General features: G+C 39.9%; 1 protein-coding gene across 1 annotated transcript in view; it reads right to left on the bottom strand.

Annotated features, from left to right (window-relative positions):
* slc2a9l2 (solute carrier family 2 member 9, like 2) overlaps window positions 1-10338 on the bottom strand; it is a 92765-nt gene extending 82427 nt beyond the window's left edge. The window contains exons 1-3 of the mRNA XM_030766051.1: window positions 10286-10338; window positions 5587-5690; window positions 3787-3885 (exon numbers count right to left, since the gene is read on the bottom strand). Of these exons, the coding sequence (XP_030621911.1) occupies window positions 3787-3885; window positions 5587-5655 (168 nt within the window). The 5' untranslated portion in view covers window positions 5656-5690; window positions 10286-10338. The remainder of the gene's footprint in view (window positions 1-3786; window positions 3886-5586; window positions 5691-10285) is intronic.
* Between the last annotated feature and the right edge of the window lie 7724 nt (window positions 10339-18062).

Raw genomic sequence — 18062 nt, 5'->3', positions numbered from 1 at the left:
TGTGTGTATATGTGAGTGTGTGTGTGTGTGTGTGTGTAGTTCTAAGTGAGAGAGATAGAGGCCAGTCCACTGGGTAACACACTCAGTCTGTCCCTTAGGCCATGCTGATAAGAGCATGTTAGCCTCATTCACAACACACTCCAGTGGATGAAATCTCCTCACAGAAAAAAAAGAACAAAGCTTCACACACGCACACTCTACAGAGAGTAAATCCCAACTGCACAGTCTGTAGCAAGAGGAAAAGCTGACCCAAGTCTCACTTATACAGGTTATAGAGACTGGTGTTGTACTGTGGACTCTAGAGAGAAAATGACTCTATAAATGACCTCTCCTGCAAACTATACATACTATAAACCCCTCACATGCACAAGCAAATAGACTTCAACCTCAGTCTCACCATCTACATAGACCATCACTACACCTGATCTAAACAAACTACAACTAACCTCTTTTGCACTGGCTTTTCCTCTCATGCTGTTCAGAGTACCTTATTTAAACTGTACATAAACATACTGTATATATTTTGTCTATTATGTCTATTCAACCAATACATATACACTCCTCTGTCTACTCTGTCAGCTTCACCTCTGTGTATAACATAATTAATAGAAATATACATGTACATATCTGTATATATTGCTCACCACTGTCTATAATGCTGTATATACTGTAGGATATAACATCACTACTGCAGTACTCACGATCTGCACTTACCTGTAAATAATACTATGCTTTGCACTTCTGGTTAGATGCCACTGCATTTCATTGGCTTTGTACCTGTACTCTGCACAATGACAATAAAGTTGAATCTAATCTAATCTAATCTAATGAAGTCTACAATAGTCCCTTACAATCTATAGAGCACATCACATAACTTGACCTAAACCCCACTCACACAGCCTACAGAATATAGCACAAAATCCAACCTAAACCCCACTCACACGGCCTACAGAATATAGCACAAAACCCAACCTAAACCCCACTCACACAGCCTACAGAATATAGCACAAAACCCAACCTAAACCCCACTCACACAGTCTACAAAATATAGCACAAAATCCAACCTAAACCCCACTCACACAGTCTACAAAATATAGCACAAAATCCAACCTAAACCCCACTCACACAGTCTACAGAATATAGAACAAAACCCAGCCTAAACCCCACTCACACGGTCTACAAAATATAGCACAAAATCCAACCTAAACCCCACTCACACAGTCTACAAAATATAGCACAAAACCCAACCTAAACCCCACTCACACGGTCTACAAAATATAGCACAAAATCCAACCTAAACCCCACTCACACAGTCTACAAAATATAGCACAAAATCCAACCTAAACCCCACTCACACAGTCTACAGAATATAGAACAAAACCCAGCCTAAACCCCACTCACACGGTCTACAAAATATAGCACAAAACCCAACCTAAACCCCACTCACACGGTCTACAAAATATAGCACAAAATCCAACCTAAACCCCACTCACACAGTCTACAAAATATAGCACAAAATCCAACCTAAACCCCACTCACACAGTCTACAGAATATAGAACAAAACCCAGCCTAAACCCCAATCACACAGTCTGTAGAGTACAACACAAAACCTGATCAGGAAAGCCGTTGACATGTATTCATGTTTATTTGTATATGGAGGACGAGTAGCGGACAGGCTAGGGCTGCTGGGTTTTACTGATGTATTTCCCAGAGTACACGTTAAGTGTTGCATTACTAACTGCAGGTTAATAATCCTGCCCGTGCTCTTCAGCTACAGACAATTAGCTCAACACGCTGTTGTCAGGGTGCTACAGCCTGGTGCTCCCCAAGGTCATCTGCACAAGAGAAAAGCAACTGGATCTGCACTAGGGAATTGTGTTATCTCTAACTATTAACCAGAGGCCTTTTATGAACTCCATTGTGCTGTATATTTACATTCTTAAGTGTCACTTCTGCACGTTCTTTAACAGACAGCGGCTGGATGCGCAACATTTCAGACAACACGCTGCTACGAAACACACTCTACATCTTTGAGCATTAGCGGTAAAACACTCTGACAGTCTACGGAGGGGGCGTTTTGATTGATGTGGTCACATTCTGAGACATATGTCAATGCCAGCCTGCACAGTAGCGTCCCTTAGGCACCCCTAAACTCTGAGCTTCAGTCCCAGAGACACTATATGAATAGATTTTCAAAATTGATCGCAACTCTGGTTCTCGCTCCACATCAAAAAACTCAACATAAACCAGTTTTAACAATAACACTTTGCCTTGTTTTTAAAAGAATTCTGGGAGTAGCCGCCCATCAGACACAGAAAATAGAATGAGCCCAATGTAGTACCGTCTCTCAGTCCACTGGAATACAGCCAAGTGAATTCTGGACTCTTTAGCTCTGCTGAGGGAAGAGCATGCGTGAAATTAGCAGCTTCACACATCACTGCAGAAGCACTTTAGAGGAGGAGCGCTGCCAGGTGTGGGTGGAGCCAGCAAACCATGGCTTCTACAGTCATTTACTTGAGGCCACTGAATCTCAGGAGAGATGTGGGTAGGCAGAGTACAAGAGCGAGGGGATTAAAACTTTTACTTGTGATTGGTGGGCTGGTCTTACTGAAACACTGTTGACGCTTCTGATGCTTCTGCAACTCAGCAGTGAGCCCTAGCAGAGAGGATCACGGGAAACAGCCACATCGATAAACAACATTACGCTGTAATTAAAGATGTTCTGAGTGGAGAAGATCGGGCGGGGGGGCGGACTATGATCCTTTTCAAAGACAAACTGTGGGGAGTCCACAAATGAATAGGCTGTTTTAATTAGGTGGTGAAAACCCCTGATTAAAATAGCAAGGTTGATTATAACTGTGAGCTTTGGGTGGTTGTTGGTGTGGCACGGCCAGGGGACAGGAACAATAACAAGAGGGACGTGAGGCAGACACCAGCACCTACCCAACAGTCCACTTAGTGAGTGTAAATATTGCGCTCAGTATCATCACACGATACACCTGCACGCAGTCAGACATCACGCCCCTGATTACACCACAGGAGACCCCAAACTGTGGCAACCTAGAAATGTAGTGGCGGAAATTGCCCAAGGTTTGTTTCACTGCTGTATCGTGGTAATGTGTAATTTGTTATGTTGTTACTCTCTTACACCGTCACGTGTTGTACAGCGGCTGTTATCTTAAAGCTGTAAATTTCAAATACAAACAGAATATGAAATACGAGAAAGCTGAGAAACTGTCTCTGTCGATAGGTTCAAATGTTTTGGGATGCAGCTTCAGCATTACAAAACCAAACATACGAAGGGAAGTGAAATTGAGTCCACCGTGAGCTCTTGATCTATAAGCATTAGCAGCATTCAGCAGTAATCAAGTCGTTAGTGCTTTGTTCTGCAATGGACATTTGGAAAATTCAAATGCCCTTGGCAGCAAATTATGTGATGAGTGCAATCACTCTGAATAATTAAGCTAATTGATTACTGAATACTTCAGCATTAACAGATTGACTGTAACTGAATGACTGTAACAAAGTGTATGTAACAAAGTGAGTGTAGAAGTGGTGATGTACCACGTGAATAGAACAGTCAGTATAACATTGTGAATGAAAGAGTGTGAGTGACTGTAACGGTCTGAATGTAACAGCATGAATGTAACAGTGTGACAGAAACAGTGCCTTAACACAACGTAGCGGATACCAAAGTGTGAGTGTAATGATGTGAGTGAGTTTAACAGGGTGAATGTAAAACTGTGACCAAGCGTAACAGGGTGGACGTTGATTGTGTGACTCACTGTAGCTGGAGCGTTGACCACAGACAAGTTGTAGCCATAGATGAATGATGATCCCAGTGCTCCAAAAAATGCAGCACTGATCAGACAGACGGTTAGACGCTGTGTGGGAGAAAATAAACACGCTGAGAAAACAGAATGCATTTCATTCACTCCATTCACTCAGAGTTTGACTTAATACAACACCAATATCACCCAGGGTAATAAGACAAAGTGCCTGGGTCTCGTGTTGTGCGATACTGTGGAAATAGTCTGGAAATAGCTTATAACCTGTTTCTTAATATTCCAACATTTGCCTATCCTATATTTTAAACACATGTTTTTTACATCTTAAGCCTAGAAGGTATTGTGTGAATTTAATCTTGTTTTATAAATGATGCAGCAATGCAATACAGTTTTCCTAATAAAATGTGTGAATTTTGTGAAAATTAATATGCACTTTATCATGAAGTTGTGCATTATCATGTGTGAGTAAGGCACTGTTTAGAGTTGAACAAACAAAGCTAAGGACTATTGTTTCATGTAAATTGATCCTGTTATGGTGCATTATGTTTGTGTCTTTAACACTTATAGATGCCGCTCTTTGGTTTCCCTGTTGTTTCAGGGTTCGGGGGCTGAGAGAGACATATTTCATAATTATTGTCATAATTACTCATCAAATCTCCAGGTTATCAAGACTGTACAATAAATATTTGTACATAAATGTTTGCTTCCTGTTTCCCCTTGATTTGATCTGTCTACTAGGTTGCTCTTTCTCTATGCTGAGACCTATTCAGAGCCCTCGACAATTAATGATTAAAATTCAATTAACAAATGATGTCTGTTATAGAGATAAGGTTTTTTCAACTCAAGTGTTTCTTTTAAATTGAGGTCAGAGGTTTGTGTAATGTTGTAGAATTATGAGTAGGACAGAGAGTATATCAATGGACCCCATCTCTCAGAATGCCTAGGGGCTTGAGATAAAAGCTTGAGTTGAGCAAACTGAACGAAACATTCATAAACTTACAAACCAACCCTCCACAATAAGACAGTCAGCAAGGAAAGAGCTACTGAAAAATTAATTACACACCAAACAGTTTGAGTTACAGTTGAGCAGTTCTGCAAAATAACAGTCAATGAGGTGCAAGGTTCGGTAAATTTTAATTTGATTGTTGAAAATACTGCAGTAGTGAATCTGTTTTTTTGCATAAATTTAAATAAAGTTTCAGTTACAGCCCAGATGCTAAAAACAACAATGGCACAATATAGTGAGATGCTGATATGAAAAAAAAAGACCTTTCACAAAATCTTCAATCATTATTTCATAAAACTAAAATACAGCCTGAATGAGTCTGTTTATTGTAGCCAAAATCAGTCATTCAAAGGCATGAAAAACTCCAAAAGCTCTCCAAAGCAGCTATATCTAGTTTTGTAGCAACCATACACACACACACACACACACACACACACATTATAATACCCCCTGTGAAGGATCTAACAGACATAAATGGGTCAAGGTCAAGCTACTGTCAACGGACACTAGATGCAAATGCTTTCTCAGACAGTGGGGTTATAAGGCAGCCAAGATTGAGCCCTTCAGTAACAGGCCATTATTCCCCATTTAAAGCCTCAGACTATTAGAGAGCTTAAGCACACCCTCAGACACACACACACTCAAACATACACACAAACACAAATGTGATCAGTTAATCAGAATACCAGCTTTAGTCCCAAAGCCCTGACTGAGACATAGCCTTCTCACATATTTTGTCTGTCTCTCTCTCTCTCTCTCTCTCTCTCTCTCACGCACACACACACACACACCTGTTTTGGTGGGATCTTGTGTATGGTGTTATTATTCCCAGGTTTGCTGGTCTGTTGGCTTTTCTCCATATCTGTGGTTTGTGCTCCTGAAAGAGAAAATCCCCCTGTGAAATCACACATAGAGATATCACAATGAAAACCCACACAAACACAGAAATGCGCACACACAAACTCACAGATCGAGAGAAGGGAGGAGAGAGAGAGAGAGAGAGAGAGAGCAAGAGAGAGAGAGAATGAAAGCATTTTAGTAGCACAACCACTTGGTTCCTCACCATCTTCTGTAAAAGGTGTCTCATAAAAGAACTGTAATTGCTCCCTGAGATGAGTCCTACAGACAGATCCACCGGGTAAATGAGCTTAACACCAATTCATGGGAGTGTGGAATGTTAAAAATACATTGTTAATGTGATAAAATAATTTTATTCACAACAGCTGAGGTCATGGAGCCCTCCAGTCACAGTGTCTTACTAAAGAAACTTACTGCCACAGAACTTCCTCACTGACAAACATACTGCATACATTATTACAGTCTCACACTGCCCTCTGCTGGTGACTGTCAGTACTACTACTGCAACTCCTGTATAGAGGTTTCACTCATAAGTGAATGTTCAGAATGAAGAACCACTGAAGTGTGTGAGGACATTGTATTTGTGGTGGGGCAGAGACACACCTACACTCCTCTTAACAACAGTCCAGTACAGCTAAGTATTTATTAGTCAACACTCCAAAAAACTGGATTCAAAATAGGTTTAAACATATCTTTGAACTAAAGATTATAGAATGCTAGTCTCAAATCCTTTAAACAACAACATCGATATCCATTACAAGCAGTTAATTAACCCATTCTATAGCCATTAAACTAGTTAATCAAAACATTCTATGTCTTATCAACTCATTCAAAATAATTTACTCTGCCTGTTAAAACTAATTAGGCCATTCTATAGGAAAGAATGGACAGGATTCTGGGGCTATTGAATTTAGAGGGACATGGAGTTGAATTTTGGCTACAAAATCACTGATGACCTTGTTTCAATCTCCACTGTTTATTCAGAAGACCTGGGTATGTTCCCTAATACAGAAAATATTACAGTAGTTCTGAACTATTTCAGCAAACAGCACACAATAATAATAAAAAAAAAAGTTCAGGTCATGATCCCTGCAATAAAACGCTGTGGCATAAAAAGGAAAAACAGCCAAAACCAACAGCGTAGCAAACTGTTTAAATATCGATGTAGGTGTCATTAGCTTAAATACACACTGATGGACATGTACCATGCAGCACTGTGTCCCCCACACACACAAAATGCAAAACAGCAGAGACACGCCAGAGAATAAAACACACCACATGCGCTCTGTCTTCCACTCCTGTGTTGGAAATCGAAGAATGTTTTTTTGGGGGTTTTTTTTTGACTGAGAGTGGTGTTCAGTTCAGGGGTCACCTGCAGACAAAATATCAAAGATCAGCAGGAAGAAGGTGTGTGACTCTATGTAACTCAACCACTGAATGAAAGCGAGAGACTGTGTACAGTGTGGAAGCAGCCAGACCTCTGTACCAAACTTTCCCATCCATGGGAGAACTGTAAACGCTACTCAGGGGTGTAACTATCACGTCTTTTAGTTCCACTGATGTACAAGTACTAACTACAGTTAGAACAACTCTAAAATTCAGCACAGGCAATGAAGAGACCTGTATCCTTTTTCCTTTACTTTAAACATTCTGTCATTTCTGGTTTGCAGGGCTGTTTGTACTTGATAAAATTCAGTTCACTGTCTGTCCATATATACTTGTTTCTCCTTACTATGTATAAGTTTGAATAATCACAATAATAATTGGTTCTTTCAACAGCCAGCTACACAGCTACCTGTCTCAAAAGCAATTACTCAACTATTGAAATGATCCCATTCAAAACACAACAGTCACATACCAAGGCCACTCAAAACAGTCACATACAGTACCAAGGCCACTACATTGATGACAGTCACATACAGTACCAAGGTCACTACATACATGACAGTCGCATACAGTACCAAGGCCACTACATTCAAAACAGTCACATACAGTGCCAAGGTCACTACATTCAAAACAGTCACATACAGTACCAAGGTCACTACATTCATGACAGTCATATACAGTACCAAGGCCACTACATTCATGAACGTCACATACAGTACCAAGGTCACTACATTCAAAACAGTCACATACAGTACCAAGGTAACTGCATTCATGCTCACAGTGCTCTCTGAGCAGTGCTTTCTCATAAGGTCATATCTGGAATACACTCTGTTTACTCAGTGCACCATCCTGTGCTCCAATAATATTAACTGACTTATGAACCATAATATTAGCTACTTTCCTAAATCAATATTAGCAAAATTCCTCCCTCTCTCTCTCTCTCTGAACAAACAGGGAGATACAATAACAAGTTCTCTCTGACAGTAGATAATTGTGTTTAAATAAAATACAGTTTGATATATCATACCCCACACTACACTCACCATCCACTTTATTAGAAACACCTATCTTGGACCAGCACTCACTGGCCACTTTGAGTTATACCTACATTACAGGTACACTTTTTGGGTGTACAATTGCAGATTGTAACCCATGTCATGCCATATACAACTTTCATTTACATTTTGTATTCATTCATTAAGCAGACGTTCTTGAGTCAAAATGACTGAAAGCAAGTCTATTATGACCTAAAAAAAGATGCTAATTAATCTGACACAGCTCAATCTATTACAGTTTCCTCAGCTAACTTACAACTAGTCTCTGGCAATATGAAAACCAAGCTATGACACCTACCAAACACCTACAGACTACTCTCTCAGTCTAGATACTTGCCTAAGCTGTCAGCCACCCTCTACTCTGTTCATCAGTGTTCAGTTTCTCACCACAGGACCAGTGTTGATTGGTACTGGGTGGAACACCATTCGCAGCTCAGCTGTGATGCTGACATGGTAGTGGGTGTTGTGCTGGTACAAGTGTGTCAGGAGCAGCATTTCTGGGGGTTTTTACACATATTAGCGTCAGTGCTGGGTTGACAGTGGTCTGCCACACAAAAATATCCAGCCCAGACACCATCCAGAGCCTGACCAGTGATGAAGGGCTAGCAGATGGCTAATAGAAACTGGACATGACAACAGAGTTTCTATAGTTTCTAGCTGTATTTCAGCACTGTCCACCTACAAGGTAGATGTCTTTAATAAAGTGCCCATTGAGTGTCCATCCCACACCATCTGAAATATCAGTCAAGTGCTCAAAAAGGGTTCCCACACAGAGAGATGGAGTTACATTCACTCTTAAGGGAAGCCTACCTGACTGTCCATAAAATCATATTCTCTAAGTATGTCATAGACACTCATTGTGACACAAATACTTACTGTTATCTGTGTGACACATGGATTAGTGTGTGATTTCAACAGTGAAGCAGCTTTAACTGGAAACTTTACCTCATCGCTTTACTGTAATACAATGAAAACAAAGTTGAAACAACTGAAAAATTATGCAGCCTTATTTGGAAATATAGCACCATATACTTTGTAAACACAGCACTAAGCTTAACCAAAAGGTAAAAAAAAAATAAAATCAAAATGTCATCTCCAGTTTCAGAAATGTAACACTTCACCACAACATCAGCACTCTGGCTGCACATCATAGGGTTTAAGTTTGTATGGATGGAAATTTCAGTGACTCTATATAAGTTAAACCTTAGTATTTTTCAGCTGTGTAATACTATGAGAGTGGCTGAATTTTCAGACTGGGCCCATTGACGAGATGCCAAAAAAGCAAGAAGTCAAACATGCCTTGGGTTCAAAGCACACAGTATGTAGGGATAAGTGTGTGTGTGTGTGTGTGTGTCAGTCAGGGTTAGACACTATGGGACTAGTACTGTTTTCAGTGGCGCAAGCCGCTTAAGATGATAAACTCTATTTCCAGAACTAGTTTACCATTAGCAAACATTTCAAAAATTTATTGCAGCTCTGAAGTATTCAACCATCGCATTGAAAGCAGAGGAATCAACATAACGATGACAGTAACTGCCCGCTTTCTACTATAGTGTACACACTCAGATTTACGTTCATTCTAGCAAGTACAATTGTCTATAAATGTTCTGCTATGTGAAACTGAAAGATATAGTTCGGAGTCACCTTATGAGGTGCCCACTAAAACAACCCCATACAAGAAAAATGCCATAATGGTTGTGATCGTATCCTAATGTAAATGTGATGGGAACGCAGGACGAATGGCTACATATCATTTGTTTGACCTACATCCTTGCTTAACCGGTGACTTGCAAATACTATTGATAGGTGTGGGTAATGTATACATAAACTTAACGCTCTCTCTAATACGAAACTTCTATCCAACTCTTAATCACAATTACCGTAAATATACAGACAGCCTCTATTAATATCAGATCGTTTTCCGGCAGCACTTTTTCTGTAGTAATACAACACACGTAAACATTACACTCCACTAAGAAAATACTCCGTGGGCGATAATCTAGTGATACATACACGACACGATTCACTCACAATACTGCATAACCTGGTTAGACCTGTGTCCGGTTACTGCTGATCCCTGTGAAATGGGAAACTGTTTATATAAAAGTCTATCAAACATTAACAACAGTACTTGAACATAACTTCTGAATGAAATGAAACTTGGCAAGTTGCTTGCCGCCATTGTACTCACTGATCTAGAGGTCTATCAGGAGAGTCCAGGGATACAGACAGATTCTAGTCTTTGACTGCGATCCACAAGGAAGGCAGTGATTGATCAAAACAGAAACTCCCTCTCTGTGAAACATTAACTCATGACATCTTTTTACGCAGAAATTGAGGACAACGTGCCCAGACAGACACATGCTTACATTAGCTGAAAATTTTACCTCGTTCCCATAAAATATCTATACAGAAACCCCTAGAAATACAAATGTCTGTGTGGCCGCTGATGCACATAAAGGCACATGCAGGCGTAAAAAATACTTAGGCACGCACTCATGAATTACGTGTACGCCAGCAGCACACACATAAGTATGGACTCATATAGTAGCCGTTAATACACACAAATCGCAGCAACTATCTGCTGTTTCTCAGGTAACTGTGTGGGTCCTATTGCTATGTCACGCAGTGCAAATCCGTGGTTCACACGATTTTCAGAAGACCAAATGACAGCTGGCCTATTAAGTTTTTAATGAAAGAAGGAATTGGTCTCTGTGAGAAACAGAGATACACTGCACAGACATCCACCATGTTACACCAAAGAGACACACATGCCAAGTACATCATAACCGTACCACAACACGGAAGAAACAAAGAGTGACGTGAATTTTGTGCCAGTATTGTTTCTGTGTTTCAGCATTATGTGAAACTGTACAAAGTGATCTGTGTTTGTGTGAAAGTGTTGTGTGTTATGAAAGTAACTCGTTCTTGTTATGTGCACAGGCAGAAATAGTGAACACAACGTAATGAATACAAAAAAGGTATGTATAATATTCATTATGCATAAATATGCAACACATAAACTACAACACAAAACGCCAGAGATCAAATACAACATGTACACATAGAACAGTACCAAAATATAAAAAAGTAACAAAATAACATGCACAGTAATGAAATCACAGTAATGTTAACGTCTTAGGGTTTACAGTTTGAAGTGAATATTCAGACTGATGTCAAGTGGAGCTACTATATGACATCACACACAATTACAACCTAACAACAAGTATGTTACCTTGACCAAACCTATGGTTCAGCGCTCTAAACACAGGGCATAAAAATGATTCTCAGCATAAGCGTAGTTTAATAACACCTTTACAGTAATAACCTTAATAACACTATTCGGAACAAAAAGATCTCCAAACTATACGCTACAACTACTACACACAAGGTAACGTAACCATGAAAGTAGTTGCTCCTGTTCTAGTAGCTGAACTGCCTTTTTTACATAGCAGGAAAGGGAGACAAGGCCCAAACATGATCGGGTGAGAAGCGAATAGTGCCGCCTGTGACACAGGACTTAATTGGCTCCGCAGTTTAACTTAACATGTGACGACAACAACGTGTAGATCAGCTTAATTTATACTGTTCACAGTTGGGGAGTGACGGGGGTGTAAATCCACGACCTGTAAGTCCACTACTGTGGACGTACAGGGGGAATGCGGATTTTACTACATGGCGACATCTGTGTTCATTTCGCCAGGGGGACGACGTCATCCATATTTTATTCTTATTGGTTAATACTGAGTGTATCGTTTTCTCCACAAGAAGCATTTACTCATTTGAACGCGGAGAAGAAGTCCAGACGACGTGCGATTGAAAGGTTTTTCTATGACAACTCTTTTTTTTTCTGTGTAAACTGAGTAATATATGGGGCCTTTTATGTACGAGAGAAGAGATTAGAGGAGGAATCGAGACAGTGTTTATGTCAAAATCATTCACTTCCCTGTACTGCAACTTCAATACCAACAAAAGATCCATCTAAGACGCCCAGGCGTCCAGTTTTTAACTATCACAGGATGAATCTGCAGAGATTTTTACCTACGTTCCAACCTGTCACTAGTCAGGTGACCCAAACTGCCAACTCTGTCAAACATTCCGGCTATGGAGACTGACTTGAATAGCGAAGCTGAATTAAATAAATGAAAGTGTCTGAACGTAATTATAGGTTATGAAATATTCAGTGTGAGGAACTGAGATGGTATATGTGAATTACGCGCATTGGAAACACGTAAAAAAAAGACAAAAAAACAAAACAAAAAAACATATATATATATATATGCACTACCTAAAAGTAACTGATTGGTTGATTTTTACCTAAAGTTAAAAACCAGCAGTAATTTCATTGGATTAACTAGTCTTTATTACTTTTCTCTTTTTTTTCCCCACAGGAATACATTGTGTGGTTAAAATAAAACATATTCAAATATTCACTTTATCCCCTCTGAGTGAGAAACAAACATTAACCAGTATACGGTTAGTAAGAGTTCAAAATGCCGCCCCAAACTATACCGCTATTCCATGAAATGACAACGGTATATCCACCGAGGCTGAAATACCCCTCCAGTACTTATGCATGCCCCAGATTCAGGTACTGGATGGACCACTGTCTCTAGAACTAACTGATTAGATAAATGGTAATGGGTGGCTTATTCTTAATGACCCAGTTAAACCAAAGTAAAAGACAAGGTCAGTTTTGTCACTGAAAATCTCCAAATCTGCCTCTGTCTGAGGATTTACCTAACTAGTCAGCACACAAACCTACAATAAAGTGGACTGGCAGTGTCCGCTGTACTGATTAAAGTATCTGCAAATCACAGTGAATCAGAGAATTGGACATGGTTAAGTATTGTGTTTTGACTCCATAGTGATGAAGACTTTTTTTGTTTGTTTTAAACAAACTTTAAGGGACATAACTGACTAACACATATACTGCCAAAATGGCCAGACTTAAACTCCTGAATGCGCATTATTTCGTATAAAGCTATCGAAACCGAAGTTTTATTTACATAAACCTTCATTTTTACAAGTATTAATTTAAATGGGGTTGCCTGGGTTGATCTCAGCTCTATACTTCCTTTTATCATTATTTTGAGTCTTTGCTTAATAAAGACTACTCATCTGGTTTGGTTTTGTCTCATAATTATTTTTTATTAAACCATATTATGTGATGATTTATCCTGTATCCTACTAATAGTTCTTCTAATTATTTAGCATAATTTTTTACGGTAGGCTTCACGGTGGCTCATTGGTTAGCACTGTTACCTCACAGCAAGAAGGGTTCGAATCCTGGCCATCCCAGGTCCTTTCTGTGTGGAGTGTGCATGTTCTTCCTGTGTTTGTGTGGGTTTCCTCTGGGTGCTCTGGTTTCCTCCCACCACAAAGACATGCATACACTGACAGGATTAGTACTGCTGTCAGTGATCTGGACCAAACACACTGGCAAAAAGACCTGGAGTTGGTCCCTGGGTGCCAGTGGCTGCCCACTGCTACACACTCATAGTGTGTGCTCACTGGTGTTAGGATGGGTTAAATGCAGAGGCCACATTTCACTGCTCACTGCTTAATGTGTGTATGACAAAGTTCTTCTTCCTCTTCTTCTTCTTCTTCTTCCATTCAGAATGCTTGTATGCCATGTTCCTTTTGCTCTGATTGTGTTTTAGGAATGCACTTTCCATAAGGTCTGATGTCAGAGTGATAAAAAGTTGTGATCCTTGAGGAAGACTACAGTGATCTCTATAGCTGTGGTTGCCTAGAGACTTTTGCCCTCTTCCTCTCCTTATCAGTCTGCTTAGCCATAATTAATATTTTTAAAAGTATAAATGCTGGAACCTAAGAAACTGATCTCATGAGTGTGAGGACTAGATGTCAACTATAAAGTAACTTGCACTTACTCTTGCACCTGTCTACTACTTTTACTCATGCTCTTATTCCCTTTTGCTCTAATTCTTATTCTTTATTCTGATTTTTTTTATTACTTTTTTCTCTTTCTTACTCTTCTGATTTCTACTCTCTCTCTCTTTCTCTCTCTCTCTCTCCCTGAATGTGTGTGTGTGTGTGGCATATTTGGGATACACAGCAAGTTCCTTACAGAGTGGTAGTGGCAGTGAGCTAATTGTTAACAAGAATAAACTGTTATCATACAAATTTCACTGCCTTTATCTAACATATAAAAAGAATGCTGAGCAGACGAACTGAATGGTTGGTTAGACCAGGGGTTTTCAACCTGTGGGCCCACCCCACCCCGGGTGGGTGCGAGCACCTGTCAAGGGGGGGCGCAAGATTAGGAGATTTTTAGAAGCAAACCAGCAAGTAAAATGAAAAAAGGGGGGCGGGTGCAAGTTCAAACGTAGACAAAGCAGGGGGCACATGTCGAAAAACGATGAAAACCCCTGGGTTACACGTACCAGATTTTTGGTGGTTTCAAAAACATTCACAATTTAATCAAAATCACATAACAACAACAGGACACACAAAAAGCATAGACAACAAGAAAAATACAAAGATGGATTCCAGCATGTAACATATAACCTGTGTATGAATTTGTTCCTTGGATGAAACATCTGCACAACCTAAGACAGACACATATCTACACTCCAATTTAATGACATAGCAGGACCATACGCACGTGCTGACTACCACACATGTATGAACACATCATAAACCTTTGGGTTAATATCTTTATGTCCCACACCAGACGGGTATTTTATAGTCATGACAGTCGTGAAAATATAGCCATGTATTTTAAGTTATCTAACTGATAACTTCACTCAACAAAGGGTTGTCTGTGGGTTCAATATCCCACTGAGTGGGTTCAATATCCAGTGGTATTCAGAATACCAAACTCACAACTATAGAGAGACAATTTCTCTCTTTCTCTTCTTTAGCAGGAAGGACTATTAAGTAATAATGATAGCTGGTATGAAAAATGTTGTAAAGGAGCCATTTTTTGTCTTTTTATCTAACCATGCATTGTTCAAAATACAGTTATTCAACACAAAAACATAATCTTGTTCCCTTTGTAATTCTTGCAGTGTGCACTTCAACAGGGATAATGTTAGTAACTGTATTTTTCTAATAGCAGACAAATTTTTGTCATTAAGTTATAACTTTAATAATACATTCTTAATGTTGCCTTTCAATATTACAGCAGTATCTTTTTAAGTGACTTTGGGGTTAGAGTAAGAGATACTTTGCAATGTCTAGATTTCTAATCTTGCTGCTCCAGTGATCAGTCCTCAGTCCCCACCAGTCCTCAGGAGACCCAGCCAATCATGTATAATGAGGGACAGTCAGCCAGTGTAATCAAATGACTACACAAAGTACTACCCTTATCCTTATCCTGTCCTTATCCTGTATTTACAACACACACATACACACACACACACACTCACACACATGCACACACACAAAAATAAATACACAAAAACATCCACACAACAACATATATGCAATAAATATGAACATACTGGATGTTCAAATACACATTTCTGAACGTTCACAATGACGTGTCATTTGAACATGTCTGTCGAGAGTATAGAAAATGATTTAAATGATTTATTAGTGGTTAATATAAACCCAAATTCTTTCAGAAAGACGTAAAACACCGAGGAAAAACCCAAGTCACTCACCAAACTTTTCTTCCCTCTCTTTCAGCCAGACATTCTCATTTTCTCAGGAATTCTAGAAAAACTTAAAGCTGTTGGGTCTAGCTATCACATGAGTCCCACTAGGGTAATTCAGTTAGAGATACACACACACACACACACTTCGCCAGGGGCAGGAGCATAGATTACATCCAGACAAGGGCTGTAGCGTTAACACCAGTCCTTCATCATACATCTCTTTTTTTTTTTTAATCTTACAGAAGTGATAGAATATTGTCCAGTGTCTAACCAATAAAACATATCTACAACATACCAAGATTCATATTCAAAATATGTAACACGTAAGGTAATGGAGGGGAGGGTGGTGTTGAGGTTGGAACCAGCAAGGGATCATTTCGAATAGAACACCTTTTGGTTCGTTCAGATCTCACAACACCATGTGAGCCGATTATCAAAAGAACCACCATCCAGGAAACTGACATGTTGTACTCGCCGATTACTGTACAATACTCAAATTCGCATAACAAAGATGACTCCATCCTTATCCGTAGGGAATTGTGCTCCGATTCACGAGAGATGGTTAGGGCACCACATTAGATTACCTCACGGCGATTCCGGTGAATCTGCGTGCTGAAAAAGCAAAGGAACGCACAAACGAACTTGGATCTGAACGGTCCTGCATGTTTGGAGGCACTCACACAGTGTTAACGCAGACTACCGTGGACAACAGTATTCATCCCCACAAAATCATTTTTAAAAATTCCATGTATATCAGAACTGACATCAAAACCGTCTACTATGCTACCGTTGTACTATGATGTTGGTCCTACAGTGCTTGGAAGAAAAAAAGAGCTTAGCTACTGACCCGCAAGAAATTTGACGAATGTGCATTTGGGAAGATGTGGATGGAATTTTGAATTGTTTTAAAATGTTACTATTAAAAGCCCCCCCCCCCCCCCCCCCCCCCCCCCCCCCCCCCCCCCCCCCCCCTCTCTCTCTCTCTCTCTCTCTCTCTCTCTCTCTAATTACAGGTTTTAAGACCATTCTCTGAAATGATCTTGATGAATAAGGTTAACTTGCTTTAAAAGTCCACATACATCTGTATGTGTCTGTTTCTGAGCTATGTATATCGTTGTCTGGAGTGCTCTAATGTACATTTATGATTAATGAGAACCTAACACTCAAGAGTGTACTTGATACTGGTTATACTAAACAGAACAGGGACTGGAGTAGTCCCACCAGTTTAAGCCAACACCACAGAATCTCACTGAGCAAAGAGTCCTGAATGCTGTTTAAAACTCTGATCTTGTGACATGACAGGTTTGGTCAACCCATCTTTAGAATGAAGGCAACTCAGGAATGAAGATATATAGAAGTGTAAACAATATTAAAAAAAAAAAAACACACACACACACAAATAATTTAGAAGAAATGAGCTGGTTTATGATGCAGATATTCTGGTATTCTTCAGTGAGAGCAAGAGGAGATGGATCGCTGACTAAGTAAAGGTCTTGTACAGAAACATTGGCTCATTGAAATGAATGGCAGTGTGTGTGTGTGTGTTAAAGTGCAGCCAGCATGGCACTTGAGGGCTGAAAAAGACAGTCCATACACAAACAAGAGTGAATGGCACAGCTTGTGTGCGCTGAGTTCCCAAGCACCCAACAGGGTACTGTACTGATGACTGAGCAGGCTGCAGAGAAATGACCTGAAACGATCTATACTTTGACTACTAATGAACGGCAGTCGGTGACTGGTCATGACATCTGTCAGTGTCATGTCACTCAGAAACTCTATGTGTTTTCACTGTAACGGAGTGGACGAGCTTCAGTCTCTGGGTTGACCAGTCCTTCTGTGTCTATTTGTTGTTGTTGTTGTTGTTGTTTAAGTGAGAGGGACACTGGTCAGCAGATTACCAAGAGAAAAAAATGCTTGTGAGTCATCAGTGCTGTAGCTGTGGTTCAGAAACACATGCATAAGCAAGGCTGTGTGTTCAAACAGCACAGACAAGTTTGTAATCTGATTTGACAGTTTAACATGCTGCTGGACTGCAGATTATTCCTTACACATGCGGTGGTTTAGTCTGATGTTTCCATAATATACAGAGGGTCAGTACAGGGCCAATGAGGAGCACTCCTTTACATATACCAGACTGTTAACATCATTCAGACTAATTACTGCTCTGACCCTGCCAAATACACACAGGCTGAGGTGAACACACTCAAATGAAAATGAATTACTGTAGCATTCCTTTTAAATCTTTCAGATGATGCCGACTGACTGTTATAAAATTTACCATAGCTAAATAAAAAATTCGCAGGAGTCTCAGGGTGCATAAAAAGTGTCTTTTTATTGTCATTA

The sequence above is a fragment of the Chanos chanos genome, chromosome 2 (genome assembly GCF_902362185.1).
Source record: "Chanos chanos chromosome 2, fChaCha1.1, whole genome shotgun sequence".
NCBI classification, from domain to species: Eukaryota; Metazoa; Chordata; class Actinopteri; order Gonorynchiformes; family Chanidae; genus Chanos; species Chanos chanos.
This window is presented reverse-complemented; position numbering and strand designations above follow the sequence as displayed.